Here is a 16,482-nt window from a genome sequence, read left to right as displayed (position 1 = left end):
TCAATTTCAATTTTAATAACTTTAATTCATCTTCCATCTCGTGGCCGTACCGGATTCAGCATGTCCTTACACATGACCCCCGCCCCCTCCCATCCAACGAGCAAATTATCTACCTTCTTCCAGTTGCCGCAGCGCAGCATTTGGCTGTTGCATGACTGTGTACACAAAAGCCACCGCTGTCAAGTATGCACTCCATTACGATTGGACCTCGGGCGCTGGTGGGTGAGTCCGACTGGTAGAAGTGTGTGCTGTGTCCGTCTTTTGATCCAATTTTAATCCCTGTGTGACAGTGGCAGCGTTTCCGCTTCGGAGTGGCTTTCTGTCCTTTCGGAATGGCTACGGACGAAGGATGGTGATCCACTTCTAAAGTGCACGACGAGTTTAACCGGTAAGCTTTTTTAATGCACACACACACACTCGAACAAGCTCTCACACGTGGACAGGAGAACACAATGCCTTCAACTCAAAGTCGAGTTGAGGGAAAAATGTGAACTCGGATGCTGTGGTTGGGAAGAAAAAGAACCAGATCAAGCTGAGAAAAAGGTGTGAGTGGACGATCCAGTGCAGAACCAGAGCAATTTTTTTTAGACAGGTTGCAACTAACAGAGAAAACCCGCTGGAAGTTGTCGCGTAAGCTCTCGGCAGAAGCTAGTGTGAAGCTTAGGACCACATGTTTGTTCTTGAACACTGGAAGTTGATATATGAACGTACACGCACTATGCCTAAATGAAAAATGGTTGCGAAAGACACATTTTTCATCACAAAAGCAGCAGGAACCATCAGGGGTTCCCGTTCTGATACCAACACGGAACGTCGAGTTTTGAATTATACGAATGAATTTTAAAGGTAAAGCCGCAAAATGCTACGTGAAAATGGATAGCTACGTGTAAAATTATCGATATAATAATCAATGTAATGATTTAATATAAGGTATCTCGGTCCGTACTTTTTCGTAGTAAACATATACGATACTTGAAACTCCCATTAGTAAGTAATAGTATAATTTAAATTCTGAATGGATTTTAGTGCTTTGTTTGCTTGAGCTACTGTTTACAAGTGCAAAATTAGGGTGACGTTATCATTAAGTTCTACTTGATTAGGTACGTGCCTTCCTTATTTTTATTTCGATAAACAATTTAATGAAAAATGATGATGTATGACGCGTCATAACCATCTCTTGCAGCAAAACATACTTGGTACCTACCAACCGCTCTCTAATTACGAGCGGATCAATCATTTAACATGTCGGTTAAAAAATCCCCGGGCTGACAAAGAAAGCATCATTTTCTTCTAAATTTAGATATCATTCATATATGATTTCAGTCCTGAAGAACTCATGTGTTTTTTTTATGCGGGAGATACATCTCGCATAAAAAAACTTGTAGTAGGTAATGTATACATAACCGCGAGATTGACGTAGAACAAGGGGTAGATCACTTTAAAAATGCACATTTATTTTAGTACATTGTTCTACTAATAAATCATCCATTTCAAGTAAATCTCATTAGTTATTTTTCAAACGCTTTGAATTCTGAAAAGAACCGAAGGTTACCATTCCTCCAACTTCCAACACAGTTCACAATTATTTCCACGAACAAAATTCCGAACAAATCGGTTACCTCTCGATTGGCGAACGGCGTACAATGTAAATCTGTCTCTTGCTTGTGTGCCCTTCCCTATAGCGCTAATGTTCCGCACCAATTCGCGTTACCCACGAAGTTGCACGTTGTATGTATTAATGACGACACTTATTTTGATTGAAAATCGATTTTATAAAATCAATATAATGTATATCAGGCAATCCAATTAATTCTATACAGAGACATTGAAAACGGTTCGGAACTAATTGATTTGACTGTAATTGCGAATCATAACACTATCATTTACGCCCCCTAGAACTGTCAAATTGTACATGCGTGCGCTCCGTTGTGTTCATACTTTGATGAAATTTTTCGCATTCGCACATAGTAGATTAAAAGTTCAAAAGAGCTGTTCTAACGGCTACAAAAATACCAACGTATAGAATTTGAAGGTGTCTACTTTATTTTGGATTATTATTTTTTATTTTTAGGGCCGAATACATGTATTCTTTTCTGTTACTAGCACGCAAACGACCAGCAGCTGTGTGATGTAATCTCGAGATTCATTTTAGGATTTTAGAAGATAGTGTTTTCTACGATATTGAACGCTGTTCGGAACATTTTGTTCGAATGCTGGATTTATTTGCACTCGTTTGGTGCGAATTTCGCACTGCAAAAAGTACACAAAGCTAATCAAATTATTCTAGATTTGCACTAAGCTGATGATTTCTACCTTCGACTTGCAATCTCAATGGTTCTTTAAATAACATTAAGAGCCGATTAAGAACGGCCCCATGGTTGTCCACTTTTCGATGTATTTTCCCAGCATCAGGATGACGCAATCGCTCTTGTCTGAAGCGAAACGTACACTGCGAATATCCAATAAGAACTTGTTGCTGTTTTTCTTCGTTTAGGATTTGAAAACGAAACGTCATATTCGCCATTGACTGATGCACCAGTTGAATAATGCCGGGTGTACTACTACTTTCTTGACGTAGATGGCGGTCTGCTTTATCTGCTGGTGTCATTATCGGCAGTCACCAGAGAGCCCAAGTACACGAACTCGTCGACCATTTCGATTTCATCACCACCAATCAGAACTCGTAATGAGTGGCTGACGTTATCTTCTCTCGAGCCCCTGCCTTTCATGTACTTTGTCTTTGACACATTGATGTCTAGTCCGATCCGCTTGGCCTCATCTTTTAGTTCGATATACGTATCTACCATCTTCTCAAAGTTCTGTGCTATAATGTCAATATCATCAGCGAAACCAAGTATCTGGACGGACTTTCTGAAAATCGTGCCACTCATGCCTATCCTGGCTCTTCTTATCACACCCCCCAAAGCAATGTTGAATAGCAGACACGAAAGGCCATCACCTTGCCGTAGCCCTCTGCGAGTTTCGAAGGGACTCAAGTTTATCCCTGATACTCGAACAACGCACATCACTCGATCCATCGTAGCCTTAACCAATCGTATCAGTTTGTCCGGGAATTCGTAGTCATGCATGATTTTCCATAGCTGATCTCGATCGATTGTGTCGTAGGCTGATTTGAAATCGATGAATAAGTGATGTGTGGACACATTGTATTCGCGGCACTTTTGCAACATCTGGCTCCGTGGTAGCACGTTCGCCCATAATCCTGCCTGGTATTGTCCCACGAATTTGTTTGCAATCGGTGAAAGTCGACGGCATAAGATTTGGAAGAGTACCTTGTAGGCGTCGTTCAGCAGAGCGATCGCGCGGTAATTGCAGCAATCCAGCTTGACACAGCTTGTAGATGGGACACATTATTCCTTCCATCCATTCCTCCGGTAAAATCTCGTCTTCCCAGTTATTGGTAATGACCCAGTGCAGTGCTTTCACTAGTGCATTACCACCGTACCGGCTTATCTCCTCTTCTACTTCTTGGAGATCTGGGACCAGCAGTCTATATTCCTCCGCACGCGTTCCCAAGTTCGTTACCGCGCCGCCACTTTCGTATTCCACCACATCGCCATTGAGGTGCTCGTCGAAATACTGCCGCGTCCTCTCGATCACCTCACAGTCGTTCGTGAGAAGATCCCCGTTGGTGTCCTTGCACATATCGGCCTGTGGCACATGGCCTCTGCGCGAACGGTTCACCTTCTCATAGAACTGCTTTGGGTCATTAGTACGGAACAGCTGTTCCATCGCTTCGTGATCTTGGTCTTCCTGTTGACGCTTTTTTCTACGCGATGCCGAGTTTAGTCTGTTCCGCGCCTGTCTGTATCGCTCCTCGTTTGCTCTCGGCCGGTGTTGCAAATTGCTCGCCCAAGCTGCATTCTTCTCGGCCACTAACTATTCACATTCGTCGTCGAACCAGTCGTTCCTTACGTTCGGAGCCGCCGTACCTAGCGTTGCTGATGCAGTGCTACCTATGGCAGAACGGATGTCTCTCCAGCCATCTTCAAGAGTAGCTGCGTCAAGCTGCTCTTCCGTTGGTAGTGCCACTGCCAACTGCTGCGCGTAATCTTGGGCTACTCCAGCATCCCGGAGCCGCTCGATGCCGGCTGTTCGGCCCGATTACCAGTCGGTACATTGCCTCCCTTCCGTCATAAGCTTGTTCCAGCTGCACGTAGAACGTTTCTTTCTCGTCATCGGGTCTCTCTTCGTGTGGGCAGTGCACGTAACGTGCTGTAATTGAAAAAACGGCCTTTAATTCTCAACTTACACATCCTAGCATTGATCGGCTGCCACCCAATCACTCGCTGACGCATCTTGCCCAGCACTATAAAGCCAGTTCCCAGCTCGTTCGTTGTGCCACAGCTTTGGTAGAAGGTAGCCGCTCGATGTCCGCTTTTCCACACCTTCTGACCCGTTCAAAAAATCTCCTGCAGCGCTACGACGTCGAAGTTGCAAGGATTTAGTTCGTCGTATATTATCCTGTCGCAGCCTGCGAAACCTAGCGACTTGCAATCCCATGTTCCAAGTTTCCAATCGTAGTCCTTATTTCGTCGCGTGGGTCTATGCCGATTGTTCCGGGTCGTATCCTCCTGTATTATTTGTAATAAATATTTTACGGATGGCTTATTAGGCCTACGCCAACCCCCTGTCTCGCCGGAAGATCATCGTGCTTGCTCTGTTTAACGTCCCAACTGGCACTAGGACGATCCCGTTAGTGGGATTGCCACCTTGGATTTAGCTGGACGGGATGCAGCATTTCATACTCAGCCACTGGATACCAGAAAGGACGCTGTTTGAAGCCGCTCCTAACATGAAATACAGACGCTCCGACATCCTCCTAAGAGAACCCCCTTCCCTATCAGCATACGACCAAGGTCCAACCAGGCTTGGTTACCTGATCTTTACTATGGTTACTCGTTGCCCAGCCGGCATCGTTAGGAGTTACTGGACAAGAGGCTAAGAGCCACTTTGAGGTCTAAATTACGCATTGTTCAGTCGTTTACCAACCATCATATATTGTCACATGTAACATTCCTTTTTTTATATCATTTATTTTACCCCGGCTTTAACCATTTTGGTCGTTCACCGGGTAGAAGTTATAAGATTTAACCGTTTTGGCTTACAGAGTTTTGTGTTTTTTATGTTTGTTTTGTTTTCCTGTTTCGTTGTGGCCGCGGGAGTCATCTCAAGGGGGTCCAGCCCCCTTGCAGATGGCCCGCAGGTTTTTTTCTTGGTGTTTTTGGTGGGTTCGTTATGGCTGGTTCGCACACCACGGCTTTCTTATTTGCTCGTTGACGGTCCGAGTGTCGGAGCTGGTCTGTTTTGCTGGCCGCGTAGAGCATCCCCGGGGGATCCGGCCCTCTGGCAGCGGGTTGTATCAGTCCAGTTCATTCGCCTCTTCGAGCCAGAAAAAAATCCTGACCCTATGTGTGGGGTTGGGAATCGAACCAAGATGGACTGCGGAAAGGCATCGACTAACCCATCACGCTATACCCGTCCCACGTTAACAATTTTATACGGCCACTTAAAGCTACGAAATGAAAGAGAAAAATTTTTTTTTTAACTTGGTTCAGAACTGTTTCAATTTGTAAGTTGTGACCATACGAACCAACTTCGGCTATTCCGAATCCGGATTCGGAAGTATTGGAAATAGTGGTCGAAAACTGTAAAGAGGATCTCACTCACTTTTCTTCAAGATGGCCAAATTAATTTTCTCAAACTTGAATTCTTACGGTTTTCTACGGAATCCTTGAAATTTTTGTAGATACTAGTTCCGATTCCGGAACTAAAGGGTGTTTTGATTTGTAGATTTTGCTTGATTCCGTTCGAACATACTTTCCTGTTTCTATTCAATGAACAGTTGTTTTTAGAAATTCACAGCAATATTCATTGTGTTATGAGTAATATGAGAAAGGCACCATTACTCCACTAGGTGGATTAAAACAGGTTTTATAGGTTTATGTATTGAAACACGCTCTGGAAATGAATATTTTTCTACTACTTCCTGGTAAAAAATAAGGTTAGTTAGTAACCATCGTTTTTGATTTTTTAACATATCACCCTGTAATTCTGAAACCAAAAGTTGGATCCGAATAAAATTCAAAACCGTTCTACGGAAAAGTAAGGGCTTTCATATCAATTTTTATTTGTGAAAATCGATCGAGAAAATTTCCGAGAAAATTGAGTGTATATTTTGTTTCTTTTTTTTTGTTTTTCCCTGCAATTCCGGAACCGGATAAGTTGTGGAAATCCATCCATCTTCAAGAAAATCAAGTGCATACCTTATGATCAAAAAAGAATCGGAATTTTCATTTTTAAATTCCCGCGCTTGTCCAATCGGTAAACTTTTATTCTCTCAACGTTGGCAACACTTTTATACACATTCTGTCAAATTTTGACGCATATCGTACGATTAGTTTTTGTTTGGCGTCTACACTCTTACCAGCCGCTACCTAATTTTGGGTCAAAACCTACCCAAAATCAACTAAAGTGCATCTCCCCAATTTTGGGTAAGGAGTGACGATCACAAAATTTAGGTAAATGTAAGTTTAGTACAAGTGTTATGCCATAAGAAAGCACGGTACCCATTTTTACCGATCAACTCAAAGTTTGAGTAGATATTGACCTAATTTTGGGTAACTTTGGGAGCTCGACAATGAGTAAGTTCTCCTCAAAAAATAGGTAGAAATGATTTTTCAGTGTATACAAAGAAGTTGAAAAATTTTCGTGTGGCGATTTTTATAATGAATGAAAATTTAGAACAACGTGCGTGGATCAAATTTGGTGTTGCAAATGAATTTAAGTGTTCCGAAACGTTGAAAATGTTATAAAAGGCCTTTGGTGCATCGTGTCTAGGAAAAACACAGGTATACGAGTGGTATAAACGCTTCAAAGGTAGTCGTACAAGCTTGGATCATGATGAGATCCAAACTAATCATACGATATGCGTCAAAATTTGACAGAATGTGTATAAAAGTGTTGCCAACGTTGAGAGAATAAAAGTTTACCAATTGGACAAGCGCGGGAATTTAAAAATGAAAATTCCGATTCTTTTTTGATCATAAGGTATACATTTTGCGATCTCGACGAGCTGAGTCGCTTTTTATATAAGTCAGTTTACACAGCAATTAGATCATACGGTACGGTGTGATAGATGGAAATCATATCCCGATGAAACTCTATTGAATATTCGCTGCAGGCCAGTAATAGCACTGTTCTATTAAAAAACTCATATTTTTTCTTGATTTCGTTTAACATTTTCTTAGACACCATTTTTGTACAAGTAAATTTGATTCATTTATTTAATTAGGAGTAAGGGAAAAGCCCCCGTAACCCGGGTTGGCGGTTCAATGCATAGGGCACTGGTCTTACAAACCAGATGTCGTTTGTTCGAGCCCCGACCTGGAAGGGATCGTAGTGTCAGTAGAATCGTAACACCAGCCATGCAATGGTTCTGTAAACTCTGAATCGACTGCGAAGTCTGTTGAAACAGAAGGTCAAATTCCACTACAGGAATGTAATACCAAGGCTTTCAATGGAAGAGCCCACTGGAACTGAGATTCTGACATTCTCATTCTCCAACAGGCATAAAACCTTCTCATCTTTTGTATCAACAGATTACATAAATTAATATGATACACTGTAAGATTTGTAAAAAGGTACTCTTCCCAGAAAAAATGAATGGTTTGCCGCACAGTAGATGTGTACAAAGGTTCACCCAATCGGAATCGGATTACCTTTTCTGCTGCTATATTTCTGGATTTGCTCATAAAATGAAATGCGAACCAATTTGAGCTAGGAACCATAAAACACATTCGATAGTGGGAAGGGTAAAAACCCTGACCACGGCCCCGAACAAACAAATTTCCTACTTTCCAGTTGACCGCGTTGTGCTCTGTGTAGGCAAAATATTGAAGTTGTTGTCAGTGGATACAACACAAGCTGTGCAATCGGAGTGCCTCCCAACTCGGAAGCTGTGTTGTAGCTCTCCAAGTTCAATCGGTGCACCGATGGGCAAAACGGAAGGGCCCAAGACGTACGTATCAGGAACAAAGGAAAGTAAAAAATAATTGAAAATATAATAAATGAAAAAGAAACTGTAACTGTGTGGTAGCTGTCAGCGAAAGGTTATAGCATCCATACAACTCTTGGTCGGGGCAGAACTGGTTATCCCCAGTTTTCTGTTGCCCCGGATATGATGAGAGGGGAGCGCTGGTTTGGCGGGCACGGGTCAGAAAAACAGTTCACTTTTTCACTGGAATTATTAGTTTTTGTCCTCACCGTCCCTTCCCCCGAGGCTTTCGTGGGTGGTGAAGAACAAGAAGGAAAAGAAGAAATGGACGAGGAGCGGTGGGTGGTGTGGAAATGGCTTCGCTACCGAAATGGGAATGAAGCCGAGCGAGTGAGTGAACAATGGCTCATGTTCTTGTTTTGAACGACTTTTCAACTGCGCTTGCCGCTTCTGTTGAACACACATATGTCGCAGGGTTATCATAAATTAAAATTTACATGCTCTCGAGCGACCGAACCCGGACCGACCCGGTACGACACACCGGTCGGAGTTTCTTCGGACGGAGCAAAGATGACAACGAGTAACGAGTGCCCGCTTTTCATACACAATGCAGCATTGTGTTTCGGAGATAGTTTTATTAAATTTAAAAACGTACTGCAGATAAATTATGTTCGCTCTCATTTGTCAAGCGCCGCAAAGCGACATGCTTTTTTTTCCCGGAATGTGCTCGTAAATGTTAACATATATGACTTTGTGCCAGGAAAAACACAACCATCAAAAGCTCAAGCGAGGTAAACATTTTACAGCTTGTTTGCTGCTATCATCATTATTCATTCATTTCGAAAATGGCAGTTTTCCAAAGCGAAAGCTAGGTTCTGTAATCCGCAAAAAAAAAGAATCTGACATTTTGATTGAGGCCGTGTGCCGACTCAGCTAACTGCTATTCTATTCCGGCCATTTTCCATAAGCTCCTGTTCCACTGCTGGGTAGATTGAAATGTACAATTTTTCCCATCACCGCGTCGGGATCGCAAACAAGTGACAATCGGGAATTCGGAAACTGACCGAATTCCCAATCAATTTTCCGCAGGCCTCCGTAAAATGGCTCCGATGGCCTCGGAGTGCACTGTCTCGGAGCTGAATTTTTCATTCCGTCCAACTCCGTTCAGCTTCTCCGATCGGTTGGATTGGTATTTCCTGGGGGCCATCGACCAGCTGGCAGGAAATCGCGCCATGTCAAAGTCGAGGTTCCACTAAAACCGTGCCGCTGTGGTTCTGGGAAAATATTTGCATCCCGCAGACATCCGTTGCCGTCGGTGCGAGTAGTTGTAAAATTATTCAAAAACCACTTTCCCGTTTGATATCCCGAAAGAAGAAGCCTCACCACGGCCACGGGCATTCACCAGCTGACGATGGACCTGGGGCTAGTTGTATGCAGTTTCATCACGCCAATTTGTACCACTCGTGGGCGGTATGTGGGCGGCCGCAAGGATGAATTTAGGTCCATTTATCGGATGTTCGATGCATCTGTAAATACTGTTACCTAGTGTCCGTACGTTTTGGATTGCGTTAGGATTTCGGCTCTAGTTCTCGGAGCTGCCATTATTGTTCGTTCTGCCGATATATTTTTTTTCTCCGTATTTAAGGTATGCTTCATGAATGATCGATTTCACTATCCGGTTTTGTCAGCAATGGTTCATGGAAATGAATCCTACATACGTGTTCTTTTTTGGGACATTTTCATGTGAAAATTTCCGTTTGCGAAAACTAATACTCTGTGAAACTCAGATGTAGCTACTAATAAAGCAGATTTTTAGGGCTTTTATGGCATATGAACCTAGATATTCAGTGGCGTATCTAGAAGGGGACAATCGCCCCGGGTGCAAAGTTTTTTGGGGCGGCGTTTATTGCTTCCTAAACCAACTATGGGCTGACAAATCAAGTTTTTCCCCTGGTGCAAATTTTCACGGCAATTTGAACTTTCCACAAACTCCATGCAAAATCGAAGGGACTAATAAAAAATGCCTTGAAAATATTCAATAATACATATATATCCCAGAAACGGTGGATTCCATCAATTTGATCTTTTGCAATGTTTTTTATGGGCTACCCTGGCCTAGAGTGAAGGTTACAAGGCTCCACGCTTTTTAATACTGGACGAACTAGGCTATGGTGCCCAAATGAACACCAGCAACGAAGGAGGAAACCTTCGTAACCCAAGTGACAGATTCCTTTACGGTTACCAATTTGCAACGAAAGATACGAATATCTTCTATTGCAACTTCACCAAAAAAAAACGTGCTTAATCCACCTAGCAGTGAGATGATACCTTTTTTATCAATCCGCATGTGTTTTTTGCATGAATATTCTTCGGTGTTTCAGTTTTCATGACATTATTCTAATGTCCATTATTTTAAGTGGCAATTTGAGATTTGAATCACTCATTACTCTGTAATGTCGAAACTGCAAATCGGATCGAATTTGAATCTAAAAGTGTAATAATCGATTAAACATTCCATGATATGTCGAAGTCATTTCCACTTTAGAGTTTAGGGTAATTTAAGGTACTTCCAGAGCCAGTATTCAGGAACCAGCATAACCCAAACCGATTCATATGGCCATATGACGAATAAATTGTAATATTTTTGAGTCCAACTTTGATGCTTTTCGGGATTGTCATCTTCTATATCGCTTTGAATTTTAAAAATTCATTTTCCTACAATTCCAGAATCGGAAGTCAGAATTGAATAAAATTGGATTTATTTTAATTTGAGATTTTGTTTCTGAAATTCGATTTGGCTTTTTTTGAGAAAACGATTGAGCTTTGAGAAACGATTCGATACTTGAACCGAAATTCGAAATTCGGTGTAGCCGAAATCAGACAAATTCACCTGAGTAGCTTTATAGTTTACATTTGCTTCAAAATGTTTGAAAATCAGTGTAGACATCTTTGAGAAATCGTGGTGCGAATTAAATCCGAATAGAAAACTGATTACCAAATAAGTTTATTTGGTTATCGACTATCCAAATCTGCAAACCCGATAAACCTGATTAATTTATGTGAAATAGACATTTTTATACTAATCACTCTGGATCTCCGAAACCGTAAGTTGGATCTGACTGAAAAACTAGATATTTTATAGAATCACTTTTCATTTGAATCTTAGATGATTCTTAGATTATATTTGAATCTTAGATCGGTTCAGCCATCTAAGAGAAAATGAGTTACACAGTTTTAATTTCGTTTCACAGGTCGGAACCAAACATAATTCAGAAACCTTGTTTGGGAGCATATGACTTTTCAGATGAATCTGAGTTTGTAGATAATGGTTGAGTCATCTCCGTAAAAAATTGAATGAAATTATATGTCACACAAGCATTTGCTGATCTAGACGAACTGATTCGAATGGTATATGGCTGTTATGTTCTTCCAGCTGTAAGTAGTTTAAATCAATATAATTATGGAATTGCTTTCAACTCGAAAATGCTGCCATCATCTTGTTTACATATGGCATATTCGAACGATTATGTTGCCAAAAACGAACCATGCTAAAAATCGGTCCATGGCAAAATATCATGCTTTACACAGTCTTTTGGGTACTTAGATACAAATGTATGTAACAGTATAAAAAGTCGTATTTTATGTTGCTCCCAAGCATTTCTTTGCCAGGCAGCGTTCAAAACTTCTACTGTTGGAATAGGGAAAAAAGTCGCTTACACAAAAATTTCGATAGCTCCGTTCAATATGAACGGATTTCAACAATCCATGGCTTGTTGGATAGGTATTAAAGTGCGAAATCTAATTCCGAAAATATATTCTGTTTTCTAGGTCAATTGTGACAGATACTGTCAAAAACCTGAAAATTTTGACATTAAACTTCGTATAACTCAAAAAGTAAACATTCGATCTCAAAACCATCCAATAGCGTTCAGGGAGACAGGGAGACCTTTCATTTGCGACTAGTTTGATCAAAATCGGTCCAGCCATCTCTGAGATCTCGACCTCTTAGTTGACAACACACACACACACACACACACACACACACACACACACACACACACACACACACACACACACACACACACACACACACACACACACACACACACACACACACACACACACACACACACACACACACACACACACACACACACACACACACACACACACACACACACACACACACACACACACACACACACACACACACGGACATTTGCTCAGTTCGTCGAGCTGAATCGATTGGTATATGACATTCGGCCCTCCTGGCGTCGGAAAAATTTTCTAAAGTTTGAGCGAATACTATACCTATTTTTTATATTTATAAAAAATAGGTAAAATGTGTCACTTGGGCAGGAAATTTGCTCATTGGGTCCTGCGTTTGTATCGTATCGGTATTTTATCATTCCACCAACTGCATCTTTTCTAATCTACTCTGATTGTTTCTATTTCGTATTATTTTGCATCTCCATAGTGAGACATGAATAATGATTGATGAGTGAGTGTAGCATTAGCAAGGAACTGCGTGAAAGTAACGAATGTCATAGAAAGTAAAACGCAATCTAAGAGAGAGCTACATGTAACATGCAACCAAACTACTAGGTGTGCAGACTTTGAACGATGTTGTCCACGTTGTTTGCGGCTTCCAGAGGTGAGAAGGAGGGCACGATTCTATTCCCCTTTCTGAATCAAAGGACAGGGGGAACAAAAATATTATGTTAGTAAACATTGCATTCTATACACACATACATACCACCAATCATGTAAGATTTGATTAGCCTAAATTACCAAACCTGCATCGGCCAGAAATGGTCGAAAGCACTATTAGTCATATCCACTCCGTGGTCGATCTAGTAAACCAAACAATTCTCAGTTTTCACATTTATTAGCAAACGATAAATCTGGGTATGGTCTGACTGTGTCCAACTTCTTTGCCTGGTAAGAAGTGTAAATTGACTCCCATCCCCATCCGCCAAGCGGGGTACGCGCCCTGGAGCTTATCAACCAAAGACTAGGGAAAAAATTTGTTCTGTTTTTTTTTTAGTTTTAGAAATAACACTTAATACTGTCAAATTTTTAGAATGGAGAAATAATATTTGAAATTTTGAATTTTAAAATTTCAATTTTGTTTATATTTTTCAACAAAATCCGATGGACGAACGATGAGTTTCAAATAAAAAAGATGGTCATGAAAATATTACTATATGCTACCGTTCAAGAGATACAGCGGTTTGAAACAAAATCGGACAATTTTGGTTGGTTTTTTGAGTTATTTGACAATTGGGATTGACCTTATTTACCCGAAAGAATTTATCAAACATTTAAACAAAATAGAGAAAAAAAAACTCTTCCTTCTGTTTTATGAACGTTCATGAACTATATTGGATCTGTCAGTTGTGAACCATTGTTAAAAAATAATGATGAAATTAACATTTTCGTGAATGGCACATAAATGCACACGTTGTGAGTCCCTGAGCCTGTTAATAGTTTCAGTTCTTAGGCCGAAGTTGAGTAAACGATGGAAATTCAAATTGTATTAAATTCCTTTAATCGGATGTAGGTTTCTCCCAATGGATTGGGTCGGCTGGTTTCATCATCCTCGTAAAATTGCATAACGGTGTTTTTAATATTTACATCCAGTACACTGGGCGCCCTCGATCCAATAGTAGAATGCACACCGCTCTCATTCAGTAATCTTTTTGCTTCCGTTGTCGTATATATCGTCGTAATAAATGATAGTTTTATTTGCTTGGCTGTCAATGGCTTAGGCAGCACATTTAAAAGTTGAAATTGTTCAGCCCTTGTCGTACCCTAACTGGAAAATGGTTGGTTACACTGGTTTATGTAAGAGAACTAACCAAGAATGTATAGAAAATTTTCCATTTTTTGAAACGATTTTAAAATCAAGCATGATGTATTTTCGGATTGTTTAGAAATTGCAAGATGAACGGAAGTTGTTTGAATATTCACGTCATACCTTCAATGACATTAGATGTACAGGGTGCTCCATCTTTATGTTGGTATATAAACATTGAATAACTTCGAGAAAAAACAATCGATTTCTATTAGTGGTGTTTTTAGTTTGGTTCCTTACAATTTTTTGGACTAGATTTTGAAAACAATATCATTTCAGTGGCCACCTTTATTAGCAATTCAAAATGACTCCTTTTTTTTAGACGTTTGCCATTACCTTTTTGAGTATCTGAGGGTATTATAGCGTCGATTTCAGCACCAATATTTACCTTAAGCTCGTCAAGAGTTTGAGGCTGGTTAGCGTGAAAAGCGTTAGCTTGTCAGATAACCCCACAAAAATAAGTCCGGGGGGATTAAATTAATAGTATTGTCAGAAGGTGCCTTTTTGCCGCGATATTTTTTCCGATATGCACGGTAAGTTACAACACAATGGAACAACTGTTTTCGATGTAAAGTGTCACTATTTAAGCGCGTTGTTTTGGTGTGAAGCGATCCATATCAAAAATTGTACTGAATTGACGTTTCCGAAACATATCTGATGCAATCGCTCGGTTGTTAAATCTCGGTTAATTTTTCAAAAGGGCGTATAAGCAAGTGACAGTTTCTCCTTGTTTACTTTCTCTTCTATTAATTACCAAGCGGTTTCCACGTTTATCACTAAACTCTTTGCATGAAATGATACCCGAAACTTTCGACTTTCAAACAGAATAGTAATATCAAAGAAAATCTTTTTAATCACATCACAATAATCGAAAGAGAGAGTGATAAAAGAGAAACTGTCACTTGCTTATACGCCCTAATGAAAAATCAACCGAGAAATGTGAAAGTTATTCAGCGTTTACATACCGAAATAAAAGATGGAGCACCCTGTACTGTTAGAAACTAAATTTGATAACAATGTAGAGTCCAACTCCTCTTTCAGAATACACCCAAACCTCCTTTTACGAACCTTATATATGTATGTATGTATGCTTACACACTCACTCGTCTGCATATATGTGTAAATATTTATACATATAGATGATCGCTTTTACTTCACCAATATTTATATGTATTAAGAAATACAAATATTTGCACACATGTGTACGTATATTAATACATATATACATATATAAGTTACGTAAATGGAGGTTTGGGTGTATTAGTGAACTCCTGGAATAACAATCAAACATAATTAAACAAAGCGTCTCTTATGATTTGAGTATATAAGATGACTACTTGAATATATGAGAAACGTTTCCCTAAATAATAATAAAAAGTTTTAGGACTCCCTCCGGAAAAAAATAAAATAAATTCACAACGAACACCGGTCCAAATACTGTCAGGGTCAATTGTTATCCCCAATTAAATATCTAATTAATAGATCTGATTTGACTAAATTGACTAAACAACATCTCACTCCCACGACGGTTTGGGTTACCCATCGTCATCATCATTTAATTATTTTGCTAATGAGGACATCTTTTCCTGTAGCCATTTTCCCCCAATTACACATACACAGCCGCCATAGAACCTTTTTTATGCTACCTAAAAGAGCAAAAACAAGCATCCACAGCCAACAAAAGTTAAATACCGGGCGTTGAAATGAGCTACCGATAAGAGCGAGAGGAATGTAAAAATGCATTTTAATTCACGCTCTTATCTTGACAGTTCCAGTGGGTAACAGAGTTGTTTATGTTTTTCCTCTTTTTTTTTTGGTTTCTTTTCCAGCACTCGTGATACTGACGATGGGCGCGATCGTGACAGCCGTCGCAGATGAAAACCTAGACACCCGAGAAGGCGAAACGCTGACACTCAAGTGTCGCTTCAGCGAGCAGCAACCGTCGAACGGTTTTACCTACTACTGGGCCCGCTGGACGACGGCCAACAAGTTTGACAATGTGGCCATCAACAACGTACAGCTCAATACCAACTACAGGTAGGTGGAAAGAAAGATATTAGTAAGCTTATTCGATCACTCCCTAAACGGCGTCGAATACTGGACAGTTTGGTAACTCAATGAGCTTAATTGAGCAATCAATTTTACTGTGAAATGAATTAATTAATAGATTGTTACCCTAAGGTTGCTGTCAGAGCGAAAGCGTCACGCGATGCGTCTAGGTGCGCGTGCGAGCTAGTTGCATTTGATCATAGCAAACCGGTCAGAGTGAATTTTCAGAAATCTGTGAAAAACTGTATCATTTTTAAAATCTGTGCATAAAGTTGGAAATCTGTGAAACACAGATCAATCTGTGAACCTGGCATCCCTGCGATGGAGTGTATAAGGATGTTCTTACACCGTGGAAAAAATATTTAAGAATGTCATAATCATACACTGCGGAAAAAGCACTTAGTGTTTCATCAGCTGTGAGCAGTTCTAATAAGTGTTATAGATATTCATAGACAGGTGGTTGTTCAATTACTTTAACAATTTTTCTGTACATAGTCGTTGGAAATTATCTATTTTATAATTGACTTAAACGTCTAAAGAGAAAAGTTTTCATAATACC

The 16,482-nt window shown here is 40.3% G+C and overlaps 1 protein-coding gene across 2 annotated transcripts in view; it reads left to right on the top strand.

The window, feature by feature from the left end:
* LOC131427193 (hemicentin-2-like) overlaps positions 1-16,482 on the top strand; it is a 927,120-nt gene that overhangs the window by 476,902 nt on the left and 433,736 nt on the right. For both annotated transcript variants that reach the window (XM_058590172.1, XM_058590173.1), the window contains exon 2: positions 15,704-15,911. In XM_058590172.1, the coding sequence (XP_058446155.1) occupies positions 15,704-15,911 (208 nt within the window). The remainder of the gene's footprint in view (positions 1-15,703; positions 15,912-16,482) is intronic.

The sequence above is a fragment of the Malaya genurostris genome, chromosome 2 (assembly GCF_030247185.1).
Source record: "Malaya genurostris strain Urasoe2022 chromosome 2, Malgen_1.1, whole genome shotgun sequence".
NCBI classification, from domain to species: domain Eukaryota; kingdom Metazoa; phylum Arthropoda; class Insecta; order Diptera; family Culicidae; genus Malaya; species Malaya genurostris.
Note: the sequence above shows the minus strand (reverse complement) of the source record. Positions and strands in the feature narration are given on the sequence as shown.